The sequence below is a fragment of the Aulostomus chinensis genome, chromosome 22, assembly GCF_037954235.1.
Source record: "Aulostomus chinensis isolate RoL2024-O1b breed Wild chromosome 22, RoL_Achi_v1.0, whole genome shotgun sequence".
Classification (NCBI taxonomy): Eukaryota; Metazoa; Chordata; class Actinopteri; order Syngnathiformes; family Aulostomidae; genus Aulostomus; species Aulostomus chinensis.
The window spans coordinates 14,296,885-14,318,479 of record NC_141341.1 but is presented as its reverse complement, the minus strand read 5'-3'; the positions used below and the strand labels follow the sequence as shown (position 1 = coordinate 14,318,479).

At 42.4% G+C, this 21,595-nt stretch overlaps 1 protein-coding gene across 1 annotated transcript in view; it reads left to right on the top strand.

Annotated features, from left to right (window-relative positions):
• The window catches only part of LOC147240925 (inactive phospholipase C-like protein 2), a 28,748-nt gene that overhangs the window by 4,416 nt on the left and 2,737 nt on the right, over positions 1-21,595 (top strand). The window contains exons 2-10 of the mRNA XM_086194388.1: positions 7,700-7,801; positions 8,286-8,435; positions 8,606-8,766; positions 10,144-10,609; positions 11,222-12,445; positions 12,643-12,892; positions 12,964-13,250; positions 14,167-14,370; positions 16,657-16,732. Of these exons, the coding sequence (XP_086050514.1) occupies positions 7,700-7,801; positions 8,286-8,435; positions 8,606-8,766; positions 10,144-10,609; positions 11,222-12,445; positions 12,643-12,892; positions 12,964-13,250; positions 14,167-14,370; positions 16,657-16,732 (2,920 nt within the window). The remainder of the gene's footprint in view (positions 1-7,699; positions 7,802-8,285; positions 8,436-8,605; positions 8,767-10,143; positions 10,610-11,221; positions 12,446-12,642; positions 12,893-12,963; positions 13,251-14,166; positions 14,371-16,656; positions 16,733-21,595) is intronic.

The following is a 21,595-nucleotide window of genomic DNA, read 5'->3' as shown; positions in this document are numbered from 1 at the left end:
TACCCAACTCAAGATTCCCGTGCGCTGTTGTTTTTAATTTTAGCCAAGCTACCTCCGTAAAACGCATCTATGTCTGCTGAAGTCGTGGTTAGATCACTGACAAGATGACCTTTTCAAGTGTGTGTGCTCGTGTGTGTGTGTCTGTGTGTGTTTTAGTGCACATGCGACTTCAAAGGTTCGAAGCAAAAAAAAAAAGAAGCATCTCTCCAGCCTTACTTGCCACAAGGGCAGGGTTTACTGTCAAACTGGGCTGCTGAGTTACTGTGAACGCTCACCACACTTTCTGTTGAACATCATTCCCACACACACTCGCACACACCCCACACAATCATATTGTACACACTCACACACACTGATCTTCTGTCAGAAGGACTCAACTGCAAGTCAAATGTTCTAACTTCTCTGGAGGTGAGAGGTGTTCCCATCATTTGATCATACACTTGTGCTCTTGAATGTGAGAAAAGGCTGCAGAAGCCTGTTAATTTTTCGCTGGGACATTTATGTTGCTTTTCCTGTCCAGCCAACTACAAATTTTTGATCTGATGTTTGGCGACATGAAGCAGATATTCTTCACATTTATGCGCTGGAATGGTTGTTTCATGAGGTTGCATAGCCTATTGAGAATAAGTAATGCTAGTAATAATAATAATAATACATTTTATTTACAGGTGCCTTTCAGGACCCTCAAGGTCACCGTATAAAACTGAGCGGCATCTCAGTGCAGTAGCATTTAACTCTTTCCTTACCGCTGACAAGGCTTTCTGTCATTTATGTCACAGCGTTTCCATGGATGAGATTTCACTGATGTAAGGCTTGTTGTTACTGATCATCTGACAACAATAGAGAATTACAAGCAGTTCGCAGCGGAAGAAGAATTCAGTGACTAATGAACATCATGTTAGCCCCGGTGGTGAATGAAAAAAAAACAAATTAATACCAAATTATAGTGTGAGTTAAATTGCTGCTCAGCTTTTTGTCAGAGAAAGGGAAGTTGTTAGCGTCATCTGGTAATTTAAACTTCACAATCTAACTTTAAATACCTGACTGACATTTACATTCATATTATTGATTCAGTGGACATCTGTCAGCCAATCAGAATGAAGTAGGGAAAGTAAACTTCAGCATAAGATCATATCTTTTTGTCTTTGCATGGAGGAAATCAACACAAATACACCTGCAAAAAATGAAAAAAAAATACATGAGAAATGAATGTGATTTTGCACATGTAAAAAAACGTGTTAAAAATCACATATTGAACGTCCGGAACACACGCTCATGTTTTCTACCATTTGTTTTTGTGATGTATTTTGTGATGCCCATGTAAATTATCATGTAAATCCCATGAGGATAAATGTGAAGTTGAATGGATTTGAATGTGAAATTTTGTCCACTGGGGGACACCAAACAGGAAACAGAGCCCAGGGCATGACTCACAGATTCATCAGTGCGATAAAAACTCAGTCCTTAAACACAAGGTTCGATTCACACAGATCAGAGGAAAACATAACGGGTAAAAAAAACAAAAAAGCAAAAAAAAACACCACACAGGTTAAAGATATCGTCTGCAGAGGCGTACAAAACGATGTAATTTATTTCTTTATCGCAAAACTGAAACCCTTCAAATGCAGCACATTCAACTGCTCGAGCCTTTCATATTTAGGACCACTGTGCGTGGCACTGACAGACAATCAGCATGGAAACATTTGCTTCCATGAGAAACTCTACCGTCGCACCCTCCTGGTCTTGTTTAATTGCTGCTACTTCTCATGGGCCAGTAGTGTCAACAGCTACAGGAGCTAATCAGGGAGGAACGCAGTCCCCAGCACAGCGTCAGAGCTCACAAGACACAGGCGTTGTCACCACACGTTTTTGATAGGAGTGGGACAAGGAAAGAACAAGCCTGTAACTTAAGAGACAAAGGTACTGGGGCAGGAAACAGCAGGAGAGGTATAGAAACTACAAAATGGAACAGGAAATCAGAATGATTGACAGTGCAATTGCATTGGGGCAGCACGGTGGTGCAGCGGTTAGCACTGTGGCCTCATAGCAAGAAGGTTCTGGGTTCCAGCACAGGATCTTAGCTGTGACTGTGAGTGTGAATGGTTGTCTGTCTCTATGTGTTGGCCCTGTGATGGACTGGTGACCTGTCCAGGGTGAACCCCGCCTCTCAGCTCCCCCGAAACGCTTAACAGGATAAGAAAACGGGTGGATGGATGGAATTGCACTGCCACGCTGAACGTGTTGCACGTGTGAGTACATGAGGAAATCTAAGAGCTTTTTCTCTAAGATCAAGGCATGATTGAGTTTAATTTCACATCAATGTGAGATTTTTTTTGTTTTTTGTTTTGTTTTGTTCTTGTTGAATTCTCCTCCTGGAAATATTCTTAGCCTGATCATAATTGAAAAAAATCGGATTAAAATATTTTCTCTTTTCACCTTCATCTCAGGACTCTGATCTTTATTTAGCTCTTGAGATCCCAGTGAAACAGGAATGGCTTGGGACTGAGCCTGGACAGTATCAGAAATATCTCTCTCGGATATTAAATTCTAGTCTCAAGTCTAAGTGAAGTGGTCTCACGCAGAGGAGTCTCCTTGTGTTTTTATGGTTTCACTCTCCCAAACTGGACGGGATCATTTGTCATCCGTCTTATTTATTATTTCAGTTCTTTTCTTCTTCTTTTTTTTTATCTCTGATGAGACAGCACAATCGAGGGTTTCCTCTCCTCCCTCCTGTACCCTCTAATAGGGTCACTAGATTCTAGAATGAAACACACCCAGCTACAAGCACAACACTTCAACCTCCCCACCAATTTCTAATCATGTATTCATTACTTTTCTCCTCGACTCGTACGAACCTCGTCCCTCCTAGTTGGTCTCTCTGTGGTAATTAGCAGATCAAAGCCAGTGTCCACTAATGGGCTACGGCTTCATCCAGCTGACTTGGAGAAGCTGTAATTAGTAATACAGGGTTTGTTGCATCCATGCTAACACCCACACTAATATGTTGTACTATGCATGCGCGTCAGCTGGCTAATGAAGACTCAAGGCTGTGCAGGCGCCTGCAGGCAAGCGCAGAGGTTCTCTGAGTGTCGGCACAAAGACACAGGCAGGAATCGGCTTCACAGCCTCTTTCTTTCTTTATTTCTCTTTTCATTTTCCTTTGTTTTTCCTCTTCTCCAGTTTCAGGTTTTGTCATCTTTTTATGTCTGATCTTTGCGTCTAATCTTACACACACACACACACACACTCACTCATTCAGTCACCCCCCCCACATTTGTTCATGCTCACTCATTCATCCATCCATCCATCCATCCTCACATTTGTTCATCTGTTCATTCCCTTCACTCAGTCCAGATGTACTCGCAGAGATAAAAGTAATCTCACACCAATCATTCAAATTCGTTCACAATAATCTTTGGCACATTTCCGAAAAACTGGAAGATTAAAAAAAAAAAAGCCCTATTTCCTGACTGCGGAAAAGTTGAGTTATTCCATGACACGTTGAAGTTGCTCTATTCAATATTTTTTGACATTAACGATGGAAATTCCTCAGTCAGCTCTTTTCGCTCACTGTTTCAGATTCTTTTAGCTCATCTCTCAGTCTGCTGCTTTATTATTTGACTCAAGTGTCACATCGTTCAGTTGCTGGAATGGAGAGTGAATTTGCTAAAAACTGTGCTGCATCAGCGTAGAAAGCTGTTACATCATAAAATAGTTAGCATTTTTAAAAGGTAACACTCTAACATTTGGAGAAAGGAAAATCATTTAAAATTAGAGAGATGAACTGCGTCTGATTATGGAGGTCCATCCATCCATTTTCTACCGCTTATCCTGTTAAGGATTTCAGGGCGGGGGGGGGGGGGGGGGGTGAGAGGCGCCGTAAAGGATCTACTCATCCCAGAAGCCATTACAAAATATATTTCTGACTAATGACCAAAAAAAAAAAAAAAAATCAGAAATTTTGTGTGTTCTCTGTTTCATGGAAAAGTCAAAATGGCGGACAATAATTTGTGCAGTAAACATATCATGTAACAGCGCCGTCACTGCTACAAGGATTGTGGGTAGTTTGTAGTGGGTTTCCTCCATCAGCAAAGATCCTCTTTGTGAGGTAACAAAAGTATTTGATGGTCTTTGTTGGTTCTTACATGTCAGACTTAAAGCTTCAGTAGCCACAAATCTATGGATGACATCAGAGCGGCCCATGCTCATATGTGTCACAGTCGCTGTAGTTAATAGACTTCCTCGGCTAACAAGTGTGTCACAACTTAAAACAGCAAGTTAAAATGATGAACGTGCTTCCGTGGTCCAATGCCTTTCTTTCTTTCTTTCTTTCTTTTTTCATGTCCTTTTTTTCTTTCTTCTTGTGCGGTGGGGGTGGACCTTCACAGGAAGCCCTCTGTGATGAGCCGCTTCCTGTTTTTTGAATCAACTCCCTCTGTGAAATAAAATAGGGCCACTGTGACAGAGACTTCCACTACGTTATATATTTAGTGTTTATCAGAGGAATGAGGGAGAAGCTTTTTTTTCAGTGTGTATCTTTCTGTTTTTATACCTGTTTTTTGGCACATAAATTATGTAGATTTAATTATTTTATTCAGGTGTGTATCCACTCGCAGTTTAATTCATGTCGCCTAGTTGTACCTTGTCGGGATGATTCATTCTTATTCTCCTGTGCTGTCAGCATTGTTTAGCCGTGCGTTTGAACTCTTGCCTCCTCCTCTATCAGTGATGTACATTGCAGGCTAACAGAGATGAATGTGCAGGGCAGCCTCCACACATGAGATAATTAAATCCCAACTGATGAAAGCATCGCCGGGAGAACAATATTGTTCCGCTGCTTTAAACACAGCTTGTGATAGGTGCACACACACACACGGGCGCACACACACACACACACACACACACACACACACACACACACACACACACACACACACACACACACACACACACACACACACACACAAAGCCTAATAGCTTTTCAAGGAAGGTATCCTTTGCTTCAATATGATTTTTGTCCGTTTCCTGTCTGTTAATCAGTTCGTGTGTGTTTGTTTCTGGTCGTATTTTGAATGTACGTCCATTATTTATGACACGTCGTCTAACTGGGCTGCACGTGTGCAGCCGTTGGTGCTGATGCAGCCATAGAGAGGGACCATTACTGCTAATGGCACACAAAGAGGAAGATATATACGTGGAGGTCGACATTTATTTCCTTTGCCTGTCACGGCGAGAATGGAGTGGAAAGTAAGACTGATGCTGTGACATCGTGTTTGAGCACATCCTGGGCTGGTGGTGGTGGTGGTGGTGGTGGTGGTGGTGGTGGTGGGGGGCATGAGTTTTGAAAAACATGCCGTCTTCATTGTTATTTTTTATGAGAGAGAGCAAGAAAAGCCTTGATTTGTTTTGAAAGATCTCTGCTTCCTCATCCTTCTGTCCTTCTTTTCTGTCTTACCCTACATCATTGCCCCCTCTTACTATCATGCCCCCAAGGCACCAGGCGTATTTTTAGAGTCCCACCACCTCCCTCTCTTGCTCTCTCTCTCTCTCAAAAAAAACCTGTCGCTCCTGGAAACACTTCTCCACCCTTAATGAGGTGAGGATTTCAGATGGTTAGGCACCCTACCTTCGCTTTGGGGGGAAACATTTCATCTTTTGTGATGCCTCGCCTCTTTTACATGCTCATTCATATTCTGGAGAAGAATCAGGGCTTTTTCTCTTTCTTTCTGCATCCATAATGTCCATGACTTCTTTCATGTAAAGGCTTTCCTTTTCACGAAAGATCCAGCTGCTGTTAAGATTCATATAGACTTTTACCAAAGTCATGCTGACAATGAACCAGCTACTTATCACAGATGTTTGTTTTAACTAGAAGTGAGAAAAAAAAAGTCAGTCAGCTGACTTGCATGTGATTGGATGCCTGAAATATTCCAAAACACTAGAGAAGTAAGGACATATCCAGGTTTTTTTGCTTTGTATATTTGCCACAGAGCAACATTGATCTTTCAATGACAAATGTTGGGACCCGTTTACAAAAAGGTGTGGCAAACTTCGTCAAATCATGAATAATTTCAACCGTTTAGCAAAGATTTGCGTTCGGCTGTGCAATAAAATGGATAAGGGAACATGTTGTGATTCTTTTTTCCACAGTACTACATGGATTTCCCAGCCCTTAGAATTACTTTTGTATGGCAGTTTATGAAATTAAAGTTATACGCTGTCACATGCATGATATGACATCTGTTTTTGCAATTGATGTTTCCACACGATGTAATAGCAGCCGCCATCAGTTCACCATCAGTACTGTTCCAGTGAGATTTCATGTGATGAGCTACCACACCAACATTATGTTACTGTTTTTTTTTAATATACTGAAACAACTAATTTAATTATCAAAAGATTTTCCTTGTAAGTAAAAGTTTTGTCGATCGGGGAAAAAAAAAACCTGTAGTTCATGTATTTGACTTCATTCTCCTCTGTTTTCATGCTTTGCTTCACTAAAGCTTACCTGTGTACATTTATTAAAACTTGTTCTGCAGTATAATAAAGATAAACAACAAATATAGACGTTTACGATCAACCCATATCCTTTCAAGGCATGAAATACCTATTGTGGACTAGCTGCCTGCTCACATTCTTATCAAACCACGCCTACTCCCGTCTCACGAGCTGACAACTCCGAGTACGGATACGGAGATGGATGATTTAGGAGGTTGAACAGATGCAGGTTCTCATAATGATGCACTACTCGTTCATCCCTCATCAGTACTTGCAAACAATGTCAAGTAACAACCTCAGATTCTCTTTTAATGCCAAGCAAATCTTCATTTTGGGCCTTCGGTTGGGGAAAACAAGCAGTAGGCGTTGTGTTTTTGTTGTTTTTTTTTAGCACTCATGGACCTAAATAAGTACCAAGCTCCTGAAGATGGTGTGGATGTTATTATAATTGTATTAAACTCTGTATATATGCTTCTCAGAGGAGGAACGAACCCGTGTGTGCCTTCTGATTAACTTGTATTTGGACTGGTTTTCAAAGTACAGCGGTACTGTTTGCAGCGTGTGTGGGTGTTTGCATCCTCAATCATGGGATTGAATCAATAACAACTACATTAAATTTGTTATGCTGTCATATTAGCCTTAATGAAGTCTTTGCCTTGATTGTATAGGGACACTGATAATTGAATGAAATCGCCCACATATACGCTCTCATCTGTCTGTATAAGGTTGTCTGCTGGGTGACATCTGATCATTCAATATATCAGATGGATGAGCTGTGACTTGAGCTCAGATAAACTGATTGGGTGCGCCGCTATCCTGGTGGAGGGGCAGAATTAGAATGCTACAGCCCGCTGCGTCTGTCTAGTCAGGTATGATTAATGGTGTAATGGTGAAGGGCAAGGGCAAGCAAATGCTTTTAGCATGGTGTAGAAAAACAATAGCAGATTGGGAGGTGGGGGTTCTATGTAGGCGAAATAATCTGTGTTTATATATGGTTACATAAGCTGATATGCCTTTTAATCCCTTGAGATCTATTCTGGACAGGAAATAATGTTTTGTCATGCCCAAGCAATTGTGAACCTTTCCTTTGGTCTGTCTTGTTCAGCCCATTTTTCATGTTTTTATGATAGCCTGTTCTCTCTTAATCCATTTCGTCCTTTCACCCCCCCCCCCCCCCGCACCCACCTCCCCCCATCCTCAGGATGGGTCACGTGCAGGTCGAGAGAGGAAGAAGACGGTGTCCTTCAGCAGCAGCCTGTCGGAGAAGAAGATCAGCAATGCTGCTGACTGTATCCACGCCATGGTGGGTCAGCTACCATGTGACCTCTTATATAAAATATAAATCAGGGTTGGGAAGAAAATAATCAGATTCAGAAATGCATTGTGATTATTAATGATTGCTTAAGAATGATTAATGCATCAATACAGAAAACCTAACTGATTATTTAAAACTGAACCATTCTTGATGGATAATGCCATAAGTCTTAATTTACTGTGAAATTTGAAGAGTTTGACGTGATGGCTAGCATTAATATGATGTTGCAATATGTAACATAGGCAAAAATTCCAGTAAGGAGACGGATTGATACACAAATATTCAGTAAAAAAATGCCAATTCTGCTTAAAAGAGGTCAAAATATTGGTGCGTGAAAAAATATGAACGTGCGGGCAACAAGGTTCCCACTTGATGGGGGGTTTTAGAGCCCATCAAACACTCCACGCAGCAGATGTCAGATGCAATATTCAAAACTAAGTAAGTGACGACCTGGTTTATATTTTGCATCAAGGTTGAGGGGAGTGAGCTGAAGAAGGTGCGGCCCAACTCACGTGTATACCAGCGTTACTATCTACTAGATGCAGGCCTCCAGGCTCTGTGCTGGGAGCCCTCCAAGAAGGAGTCTGACAAAGCCAGGATCATTCTTGCCTCCATACGAGAGGTCAGTGCTTTCTAAATCAAACCTCCCCGACTGTTACTTTTATGAATGACCTCACCAATTCTTTCAGACGAAAGGCCTTGGAAATATTTACAGCTCTGAACTATACGGGTGACAACAGTTGATTTGTTTTTATTGTGTCTTGATGTGGCTGTTGCGACTTCAAATTCTAGGTACGGACGGGGCGCAACACAGAAACATTCCGCACCAGTGGAGTTTATGAGCAGATTTCGGAGGACTGTGCATTCTCCATCATCTATGGAGAGATGTACGAGAGCTTGGACCTGGTGGCCAACTCGGCAGAAGTGGCTAACATTTGGGTGACAGGCCTGAGGTATGACACAGGAAAGAACTGGGAGCAGGTCTTGTTTCAAACTTAAGTACAAATTACAAACTTTCTTGAGAAGAATTTTCTTATTTCGTATAAAACGTTATCTGGCAGTCGTGTGCAGTAAATATAATACCAACTGACTGACATTTACAAATCTAGCAAATACTAACTTGATGCTAACTAACAGAAACTGGGTTAAAAAAAAAGTATTAGTCTTTAGCAGGTAAACCAACACAGACACAAAATACTTTAAAAGGTAAGGTAGCAATCTATCAGTGCTTAAATGGTCTCAATTTTAGATAGCGCTTTTCTACCTTAGCGGTACTCAAAGCGCTTTACAGTGTCATCTCATTCACACACACACAGATGGTGGAGGCTGCCATGCAAGGCGCCAGCCTACTCATCAGTAGCAATTAGGGGTTCAGTATCTTGCTCAGGGACACTTTGACATGGTCACCGGGATCGGGGATCGAACCAGCGACCCTTCGGTTACTAGACGGCCACTCTACCCCTGAGCCATGCCGCCCACAGACTGTTAAAGACTGTTGAGGCGAAAGTGTACTGACATCATGCCATGTAGTCTCCAGATGATCAAAAGCATGTTGTTGTATGATTATATAAATGTGTATATAATTGTAAATGTTAAGCTGAAAGACCTCCAACTGTCTGCAGCGCTATCACATGCATGAAGTGACCTTGACTGTCTTTCTAAAGGTCTTGTGTTGCGCTCTGCCTGATATTTAGTATTAACTTGTAGTGACTAAATAAAATACAATGACCAAAATTACGGAATTAAATTAGCATTAAATTAATAACCTTCCCGCTCACAAAGCCATTTCTTTCGCTCCTGCATCACATTTTGGACATTTCAGAATGCAGAAAGAGCCAGCCATGTATATTTAGCTTGAAGCTAACTGACTGACTGGCGGCTAACAACAGTTACAACAACAAACAGAGAAACTGCTCAAACGCGAGTGCAAATGAGCGTGGACAAGTGCAAGCTGGTCCAACTGAATACGCCAGCTGGTTGCTCTTGGAGCAACTCGGCGTCTTATAATTTTCAAGTGTTTGTGGATTACTGAGCATGTGGCTGGAAAAAGACGATGGAGACAATACGCTTTTTAAATGAATGTTTTGGGCAGTTTTGTTTTTTTTCATTGCTGTTGTTCTCTAGTCACTGTTAGCTTCAAGCTAAATATACATGACTGTCTTTTTTCTATGTGAAATATTACTTTGATTGCTCGCAGCTGCAGTTGTATTGTACATTCAATATTTGTCAGCGAAATACCATTTGTGAAAATAATGATTCAGTATTGCCAGGAAAGTAATTCTTTCTTTCTACTCAATCCTATTGCACATTCTTCTCTCATCTGCCTCCAGGTATCTGATGCAACATGGGAAACATGCCCTGGACATGCTCGCCAGCAGTCAGGACAGTCTTCGTCTTGGCTGGCTGGAGCAGTTGTTCTGCTCTGCAGCTGATACAAACAGGCACGACGACGCTGAGGAAGGGATTTGTTTGCAGTCGGCCATAAATTTAATACAGACTGTAAACCCGGGGGTGAGCAGTGGCAAAGTGGAGCACAGGTTTAAAGAGCTCCAAAGAGTTCGGGAGAGAATGCATGGTCTTACCCTGGATAATGGATCAGGAGCTAAAGATTACAGCGAAAACAAAGCAGGAGGACGAAACGATTGCGTCACAAAGCAGGAGTTCATTGAGGTCTTCCATCACTTTTGCACTCGTCCGGAGATTTACTTTCTATTGGTGCAGTTCTCAAGCAACAAAGAATTCCTGGACACCAAAGACCTGATGAGGTTCCTCGAGGCTGAGCAAGGCGTAGCTCAGGTGGCTAACACAGATTAATATACACTATATATATATAAAAAATATACACATATAGAAAATAGGAGACAGTGAGCCTCATGCAAAAACCACTTGTATGCATAGATTTGTTCTTAAATTACTCATCCAAGTGATTTATGCGAACTTTCCATATTCACCAATTTTCCTGTATTTTCTCCATGGTGCTTACGCTTCAGAGTAGTGTTCCAATTTTGGCGAATTTTTCCTTTGTCTTGTCTCTTTCAGGGCTTTTAAATTGACCACTTAAACTAAATAATTTGTGTTTTCGATGATCAGTTTTTGAGTGCAGGACCTCAGTCTCAAAGATTGTAATGTTCTTTTTCTTCATCTTTGGTGCCATTTATATGAATGGAGCTGGAAACCTTACCTTATTTTGAGGCCATCAGTTATGCTAATTTGCCACTCTTGGCATGGAGAACATCACGTGATATGATTGTTTCGTGAACCTGACGTGGCAAACTCATAGAGCTCCACCTCACCGCGGAAATTAACTGAAAATTCGGATTCAAAAATGCTCTTGCATGGGGTTCACTGAGTCTGGCATATTCTCACAAATGCGTTCCCACTTTCTGACGTCTACTTTATGTCATTCAGGTGAGTGAGGAGGACAGCCTGAAGCTCATCCAGGCTCACGAACCATCGGGGGAGGGCCGGCAGCAAGGTTTTCTCTCATTAGACGGCTTCAACAGCTACCTTACATCGGCAGAATGCCACCTCTTTGACAGGGAGCATGACGCTGTCTGCCAGGACATGTCCCAGCCTTTGTCTCACTACTTCATCAACTCCTCTCACAACACCTACCTCATCGAGGACCAGTTTCGGGGTCCCTCGGACATTTCTGGCTACATCCGTGCTCTAAAGATGGGCTGTCGATGTGTGGAGGTGGATGTTTGGGACGGCCCTGATGAGGAACCAGTGGTGTGCACTGGACACAGTCTTTCTCCACCACTTGCAATGCGTAGTGTTTTAGAAGCAATTGGAAAGTTTGCATTCGTGGCATCCGATTATCCATTAATTGTGTGTATCGAGAACCACTGTTCACTTCGACAGCAGAAAGTGATGATACAGCATCTTGTGAGAATACTAGGGGAGAAGCTATTTACAGATCCCCCAAATGAAAGGGAGTTGTACCTTCCATCGCCTCATGACTTACGGCATCGGATCCTACTGAAAGGGAAGAAGTTGGGGCCAGGTTTGGAAGGGGGTGGCGGGGAGGTCAGTGAGGAGGATGAGGGGGCTGAGATGTGTCAAAGAATTAAAGCAGCTAACAGTGCAGTGGCAGCGCCTGGAGGGAGTGAGAAGGACTCGGTGCAGAAAAGTGTCTCTATGACTGCAGTTACCCCATGTAACCCTCCTCATCTTCCTCCCAAAAGGTTCCCCCTCATGAAGGAGCTCTCAGACCTTGTGACACTGTGCCGCTCAGTCTGCTTCATTGACTTTGCAACATCATCCAAACACCAAAAACCTTGGGAATTGTGTTCCTTTCATGAAGCCCAGGCTGTACGCCTCACTGGAGAGAGCCCTGGTGACTTTGTCAACCATAACAAACATTTCCTGTCCCGAGTATACCCCAGCCCCATGCGCATCGACTCCAGCAACATGAACCCTCAGGATCTCTGGAAATGCGGTTGCCAGATTGTGTGTATGAACTTTCAGACAGCAGGACTGATGATGGACCTGAACACAGCCTGGTTCCGGCAGAATGGAAACTGCGGTTACGTTCTGCGGCCGGCCATCATGCGTCAGGAAGTGTCTTATTTCAGTGCTGACACCAGAGACACAGTGCCGGGTGTTTCTCCACAGCTGCTCCATGTGAAGGTGCAATGGGACAAATACACACAAGCTTCATTTATTATAATTCACAATAATTTTTGTGGAATTCTTGCAAATGTATTTGCTCAAATCTAGGCTCATCACCAATGGGCTAGATCCACTGACGTAAACCATCACCATTTCAAATAAATCATGATCACGTCCCGAAAATACATTAACACCTGTACGATAACCTTTTCCAGGTAATTAGTGGCCAGAATCTTCCCAAGCCGAAGGGTTCAGGGGCCAAAGGGGACGTGGTTGACCCCTATGTGTATGTTGAGATTCATGGCATCCCAGCTGACTGCACAGAACGCCGTACCAGGACGGTCACCCAGAACGGGGACAACCCCATCTTTGACGAGAGCTTTGAGTTCCAGATCAACCTGCCAGAGCTTGCAATGGTTCGCTTTGTGGTGCTGGACGATGACTTCATTGGAGATGAGTTCATAGGTAAGAGTGAACTTTTCTCTTACTTTTTCCAAAAAAAAAAGATTTTTCACTAAAATTGGATCTCCCTGCAGGTCAGTACGCCATCCCTCTGGAGTGTCTTCAGCCCGGCTACCGGCATGTACCCCTCCAGTCTCTGACAGGGGAGGACCTTCCCCACGCTAAGCTGTTTGTCCATGTGGCCCTCACTAATCGGAGAGGAGGGGGAAAGCCTCACAAAAGGGGTCTATCTGTGCGGAAGGCCCGCAAAGGGCGTGACTATACCGCTTTGAGGGACCTTGGAATCCGGTCTGTTGATGAGGTTTTTAAGATGGCTGCCCCTCTGTTGAGAGAAGCCACTGACCTGAGGGAAAACATGCAGGTGAGACAAAGTAGCTTGGAGTTAAGGTGGAACATGTAGCATTAGCCTATAGCGTACATTACAGGTAGCTTAGCTTAACATACTAGCACATAAGTAGGCATGGATTGTGTTGTCCTTAGCTGCACTAAAAAATCATTCTGAAATGCCCAAACAACTCTCCACCAGCTTGATTTGCTCTGTAAACTCTTGGCTGTGCTAAGTAGTTTGGATTCTTCAGTGCCTCAATATCGCCTCTGGAGGTACTAAGTGGTATTACAAGACAAGAGAACTCAGGGATAGCTGCTTAGCGTGCCAGTTTCAATAGATATCACCAACATCTTTGACATATTATCACAAGTGTCATATCTTCCCATTCTGTTGATCACTTAATTAATTTGAAGGAGGAATGTTCCTATTATTTTATCCATAACAATTAGGGTCAACAAGAAAGCCTCCGTAATGATCATTAAAATAAATCAATGGCTTTCTCAAATAGTTTAACAACTGAAAATTGTGATCCTTATTAATTTGATCCATTTGTACCTAATAAATTTGCAATTGTGAGGTTTCCTCCAGTTCAACTGTAACAGTACAACTGTTGGGCAGAACTGCAACACAGCGAATGAGAAGAAAAAAAAAAGAAGACAAATAGCTCTGTCGCTAGAGTAGCTTTTAATTTTCAGTGAGTGTGTGTGTGTGTGTGTGTGTGTGTGTGTGTGTGTGTGTGTGTGTGTGTGTGTGTGTGTGAGAGAGAGAGAGAGAGAGAGTGGAAGAAAAAAGAAAAATCAAATGGAAGACAGAGTGGAGAAAAGATTTTAGATTTCATGGGAGTCATTCTCATCAGGCGAGGGAAATAGGAACGAGGAAGAAGGAAGACTTCCATTCATGTTTGAATCTGCAGATTTAATTTGTCCATCACATTTCTGTTTTCAAACAGAACTCGGTGGCAGTTTTCAGAGAGCTGTGTGGTGTGTCAGCAGTGGCAAACCTCATGCAGTGCATACTAGCTCTGAGCTCCAGAGTGTCAGGACCAGATGGGACACCTTTGCTACTGTTTGACCTCCGGAACCACTACCCTACCCTGGAGCCCCAGGGCCCCTTGCCCGATGTCCTTCGCCGTGTTGTGTCCACTTATGAAATGGTGAGGAAGGAAAAGAGCTGACAGTAGATATGCTTGTTTCTCACCACATAGAGAAATAATCTCTGAAATACACAAAAACAAGGAAATCCTAAACAAAAGATCACATAATCCCCCTCCCATCTCCTGTCTGCTTGACCCTAACAATGCAAACCTACCCAGACAGAGCCTTGAGCTTCCTCTTGAGCTCACATTTCCTCCAACATAAAATGACCTCTCATTGTTATGTAGCAGACATTTATTCTGGCTGCAGCCAGGCTCGTAATCACCTTGGCCTGAATCCAGGATGTGTTTCCACCCAAATAGACTGTGGACATTCATTGACCAAGGAGAAAGTTATTTAGCAGACCTAATTTATGTAATGAGGTCTAAAAATAAACCCAGGCCCCGTGGAAGTGGAGAGAGGGTGGCTGAGGGGTCGACCGGTCTGGTCAGGTTTGTTCGAGCTGCTTGTTCAGCTTTGTCATTTCTCTCATTCATGCTTTTTTCTCTCATATCATACTGCAGCATATTAGGTTTATGTTTCTGTTCTACAGGCGTCTTTAGCTCATTCTCCTGCCTCCCACTCAGTTCCTGCCCTCCTCTGTGGTTCCCTCAGGGTCAGCTTCGGCTGTGGCTGACTAACAGACGGGGTTTCCATACAGCTGCGGCTCACACTCAGCTCCATGCCATGCAATGTTGAAGTTACTAAACTACATTACTCCTCTTTTCCCGCCATCTCTCTGTCTGCTGCAATACCTTTAAATGTGATATTCTTCATGCTGCATATTAGATATTCTCCCGGCAGTCTCATGGGCAGGATGATGGACACTTGGTATGAATTGCCAATTTAGTGTGTGTGTGTGTGTGTGTGTGTGTGTGTGTGTGTGTGTGTGTGTGTGTATAGAGTGTGTGTGTGTATATTGTGAGTGAAGGAGACACCAGGAAGCGGCTGTACTGGATATAAATGGATCTGTTTCTTGTCTTATTAAGGTTTAGGTGTAGAAGCTGTGACACTTCAATTTAACTATGGGTGTTTGTCCTTGCTATGCAACTAGCATGGAGTTTACCCGTGTGTGTGTGTGTGTGTGTGTGTGTGTGTGCCTGTGTGCCTGTGTGCCTGTGTGTGTGCGTCTTTGTATGTGTTGAATTGCCACTTCCATTTCCAGTCAGGCAGATCAGAGTTGAAAAAGCTCTCCTTGGAGCTGAATACCATTAGCATAGATTTGAATGTCGTTAGGCTAAATGGATTCCACACCTCAGTCCTCAAGACTGGCGCAAACAGGAAACATGGATGAGTGTGTCTGGATAAAATGGATCTCCTCAAAGTAGGTGTGCAAAATATAGCATGGCTTTTGGGCATGCTCCCTTTTTTTATGTGTGAGGGGTGTGTGCTCCTCAGTGAGAGGACTTACTGTGACTCTTGCTGAAAAGAAACATAGCTGAGAGTATGTACTTGCTTTCTAAACACACAGCTGCCACATAGTCTTCTCTAAAACTCAGAATTAGAGGAAGTAAAGCAGGGTGTGCTGTACTCCACAGTGAGTTGTTGTTTTGTTTTGTTTTTTACTGGTACAAAATGACATTTCAAATAGCAAAACTCCCTAGATACGCTTATTTATCACATCAGAAACAAAACGCATCAGTTAAATGTACCGGTTTTGCTGGAGAAGACGCAGTCTCTGTCTGTGGCTTTTCTTCAGAATAGATTCTTAAACCAGCCCAGTACGGCAGATAGTCCGTGTATTTTGGGTTGGTGTGAAAGCTCACCTGAACTCTGATGCGTGCAAAACAAGTGAAAACTGATCTGCACCAGACTCATCAAGGTGGCGTACTGTCGTTAATCTGTTGTTTGTCAAACCGCAGGGTTTTTTTCTTCCTTCATATGGGGGTCATGTCTCTGTAGAGATCCGGAATTAATCAGCCACAGGCTACTCATGTCATTACTCTGTATGTGTGTGTGTGTGTGTGTGTGTGTGTGTGTGTGTGTGTGTGTGTGTGTGTGTGTGTGTGTGTGTGTGTGTGTGGTCTGAACTTTGAAGAGCTGTCACATTAGCCTCTGTGGGTGCTAGCACATGAGGTGCATCTGGATGGCCATTGCGCATTTTGTGTTCAATATATTACCAACTGGCAAACAAAACAAAAAAAAACACAAATAAAACTTCACATCCATGTTTTAGTTTGTTGAGAGTATTTGTTGTCCTTACTGGGGATATAGAGGTGTGTTCTTGTGATTTACAGATTACCACAAGGGTTTATGGTGCACTGCATCTGTTGCTTTCATGCTAATGGTAGTTGTCTTGTGTGCAGATGGTCCAGGCCAGCAGAGCGGTGATGGAGTTCTCCGAAGGGATCTACGACAGGATTCTGCACATACAGACCTCGGGTGGGTGGGTGTGTGTGTGTAGGCGCATGTGTGTGTGTGTATGTGTTGGTGTACTTGTATCCGTGTAGGCGAGACGTTGCTATGTGGAGCGTGTGTTATAATGTGTGTGTAATGACTAGAAACCTATATTCCGAATCCACTCATAGCGACTCCCACACAGCCTCTCAACACGACGATGCCTCCCTCATCTTCTCTTTGTTCCTTTGCTTTTGTTTGCTCTCTTCTGCCTAATCACCACTTTTACGCAAAGTTATATGAGTCATTTTGTGCGTTTTGCACAGCAAAGTATAGCAGGTTCCATTATAAATCATCCTTTAGTCTCTCAAGCTATCTGACCTCTTTAGGGGAGGTTTGTTTTCTTCTGACAAACATGAGTCTGTCTGTCTGTTGTCATCAGGCCAGTAAAGAGCCTTGCATGTCACGGGTTTTATATAAAAAAAGAACTGTTTTGACATGCTTTTATAAAGCGTCTGTGGGTTTCACGAGAGCTTTATGAGTTGAAATCTCATTTTCCATCCCACCATTAAAAGTGTGAATAGAGAAGGAATAATTCAAGTGGAATTCTGGTATTTTTCATCCTGGGCCTTATACATGTTTGGTTTGAGCAAATGACTAACTAGTCACTGTCGCTAGTTACTATAATGTAAAAGTAACTCATTACCAGGGAAACTAGTGTTTATTATGTATTTTGTTCTGTTTTTTCTATGAATTCCAAGACTTTGTATGTCTTTGAAAACCTTTATACGGAACCTCTTGTGAGTCCGACTGCTCCACCCCAGCTGCTGTTAAGCTTGCGACCCCGATCATGTGGCTGGAGCCAAAATACTGGCGTCATGCTTGCACTTTTTCTGTGCAGATATTAAGGAAATTTATTTAGAATAACTCACCTAATTGAAGCATTTTAGACACAAAACCATCAAGTTGGGCAGTGGAGAATAATAATTACAGCAACAAGCAACCTCACAAATAATGAGATTACAGTGTAGTTCCAGTCATGTGTTGGATGGAAATGACTGATAGGAAGCGAACTGATTCGAATCCTTCCAATACTGTGTAAAAACACACTGACTGTAAATACAAAACTGCTACAACGAGCAACGTTCTGTGTATGTGCGTCCACGGACAGGCTCAGATTATCATCATCATCATCATCATCATCCTCAGGATCTAACATCTAACTGAAGTCTCTCTGAAGTCTCTCTGAAGTCTCCATGACTTACTCGATGGATAGTTTCCCATGACGGCTCTGGCCTCAGCTGTCTCCTCCTGTTTATTTTGGACACAGGAATGGAGCGTCCAGGTCTCTGTGTCCTCCTTGTCTCTCTGCTCTTATCTACTTGGTCTTCGTTCAATACAGATTAAATTTAAACAGCTCATCTTCAATCATATCAGCTAAATATCTTTTCATGACTTCATTTGTGTAATTTAACAGAGTTTTTGTTCCAGTTTTTCCTATTAGACTCTCAGTGGTGGACTTTTCTCCAACTGTAGCCTAATAAGCTAGAAGTGATATAAATATTGAAATATATATTGACAATGCTGCAGCAAATTAAACACTGAAATTAATTGCCATTTTAACGAGTTAGTAATTACATTGGAAAGATTCAGATTAACTCCATTGCAGTTGCATCTTTGGGTTGAACTGAGAGCTGAACGCTACTTTCTTCTCTCTGTCTGCGTCTGCTGAGGTGATGAGCGTCGATGAAGAAGCTCCGTCAGACAACTAAAGTGAAACTTCAGCTCGCACTGTCCCCTTCTGCTGCCCTCAGTTGATTTTCCTTTTTTTTTAACCTCTAACAGTGTCCTTTTTGTTATTTCGGCTGTTATCTGAGTTTTAACTAAACACTTGTGGCGCCTTATTGACATTTGGCACTCTCGGTGACAGAAGCCGTGCTGAAATTAGCCTGCATGTCCCAACAATGGGGAGTCAGCTAGCCAGTAAACCCTAGAGGTGTTTCCAGGCGGGCTCCTGGTCCCAGCTCCTGGTTCCAGCTCCTGGTCCCAGCTCCTGGTCCCAGCTCCTGGTCCCAGCTCCTGGTCCCAGCTCCTGGTTCCAGCTCCTGGTCCCGACACACAACACTTTTTGTGGATGGACTCACATCATATATCAACGTTTTGCAGTTACCAGTCACACTGTAGCATTCTTGTTCAACACTGGAACAACTCCAAAAATGTTCGGTCACTATAGGTAATTTCGACTGACACATCTGGGAAGTCAGAGCCCAGGTTGAACTGAATTTCTCCTCAGGATGAAGTGAGATGATATTTTGGTGATTATGGAAGGTGAGAGTGAAGGTGATTATATAACTCGCAGATGTGAATACTCACTGTCATATTTAGCGTGCGCAGTGGACGCTATTCTTAGCTACCGTTCCCATCGTAACACGAATTGTCGGTTCCAGCTGTAATCACATGTAGCATTGTTAAGATGTAACAGTGTGACAGTTAAGCTCTGTGTTGTTCATCTGATAAGGAGCGGCTGCAGAGCTGGAGGCCTGGTCTTGTGAACAAAGCTCTTCCTTGTTTGTACACAGTGAAGATGGCGATCAGGTGGTCCACCTCTAGGTAGGGGAGGAGAAACGGGTGGGCAGCATAAACAGGTCACTCGGGGGAGCTGTGGCGGCAGAGATGGATGTCTGGAGGTTATATCAGAGCAGAGACATGAAGCGGAGAGACAGATGAAGAAAGACCTAATCCTCTTGAGTATTAGCGTGTGTTATGTAAAAGTAGTTATGGTCGCTTTCGAAGGAGGTTTAGGGATGACTGCCTTCAAGGACATAAAACATTGCAGGAAGAGTCATTCGGAGAAAATGGAAAAACTGAAATCATTTTGCACTTTTGATATGATTCGTGATGGTAGTAATCATTATTCTTGTGCCATTATTCACATTTTAATTGAAAAATGTATTCAAATTACAATATCATGTGATTTCTGCGGGGATCTGTATCAAACAAAGATGTTTTCTTAAATCTGTAGATTCTATCTGTAGCTGCAGGCAGGTATTAGCTCTGCAGCAACAGTACTTCAAGTACTGTACGAAGGTACTCTGATAATGATTTGAACAAATACTGCATTTCCTGCAATCTGAGTATTGCGCAAAGCCATATTGCAAAAGATTGTTGTTATATTGTTCAGCCCTACCTGAAAATACCTCAGATAGATGGATAGATAGATAGATGATACATAGATAGATAGATAGATGATAGATAGATAGATAGATAGATAGATAGATAGATAGATAGATGATACATAGATAGATAGATAGATGATAGATAGATAGATAGATGATACATAGATAGATAGATAGACAGATAGATAGACAGATAGATGATAGATGATAGATAGATAGATAGATAGATGATACATAGATAGATAGATAGATAGATAGATGATACATAGATAGATAGATAGATGATAGATAGATAGATAGATAGATAGATAGATAGATAGATAGATGATACATAGATAGATAGATAGACAGATAGATAGATGATAGATGATAGATAGATAGATAGATAGATACATAGATAGATAGATACATAGATAGATAGATACATAGATAGATAGATAGATAGATGATAGATAGATGATAGATAGATATAGATAGATAGATAGATAGATAGATAGATAGATAGATGATAGATAGATAGATAGATACATAGATAGATAGATAGATAGATAGATATATAGATACATAGATACATAGATACATAGATGATAGATAGATACATAGATAGATAGATAGATAGATGATAGATAGATAGATGATACATAGATAGATAGATAGATAGATAGATAGATGATAGATAGATAGATGATAGATAGATAGATGATAGATAGATAGATAGCAACAAGGGCTTTTTATATATTCATATGAAGTAGTTTTTTTTAGATACATAACAGCAATTTGCATGTACTATAATACACTGGGCAATTTTGTAAACTTCTGAAAATAATAAAAAAATCCAGAGTGAATGTCAAATATCCAACTTAAATCTACTGTCACCACAGCAGGTTTGACCTTTTCTTTGTTTTTCCTTTAATGTGTCAGCTGGCTGTAGTTTGTCTGTTATTTGGGACTCTGGACCTGATCTCTACCCCATGAAGATGCTCCCAGGTTGCTTTCTCCCTCTGAGGTCAGACTGTAAATCAGAGCTGGCGTTCCCATTTTTCCCGATCCCTCGTAGTCCTCACAGTTGAGGAACGGGGCAGGAAGTAAAGGTGATGCACGTCTGGACACGACCTGCTGTTCTGAGCCTCAAGGTTATTCTGGCCTCTGTTTCTGTGTGTGTGTGTGTGTGTGTGTGTGTGTGTGTGTGTGTGTGTGTGTGTGTCCATAGTTGCTCACTGTCCCAGTATTTGCTTGGAAATAATATTCCCTCAATTGGCTTCGCTTGGCTTAACAGGAAAATACACACACACACACACACACACTCCTCTTGCATTCTGGCTTGGAGTTGCCTAGCAACCGTGCAGTAAAGGTTATAATTCAGGCGACTTGTATAGGTGAATGTAGAGCAGTCACAGTGTATGTATGCAGGTGTGTGTGTCCATATTTGTAGACATTACAGGCCACACAGGGATTGAAATCATACTGTGATCCAACCCGTGTGTGTGTGTGTGTGTGTGTGTGTGTGTGTGTGTGTGTGTGTGTGTGTGTGTGCGCGCACTCATGGTCCACAACTTGGCATGTTCGCGTCTGGGCTCTTGTTGATGGCTCACAGTTTGATGTGTGCCCCATGTTAACCCACTTCCGGGTTTCCATGGCAACAGTGGGACAGTGGCCCAGGGCGGCCAGAGGAAGCCAGATACATAACACAACTCATTGCACACTCACTCTAATAGCTGACGGCCACACTTCT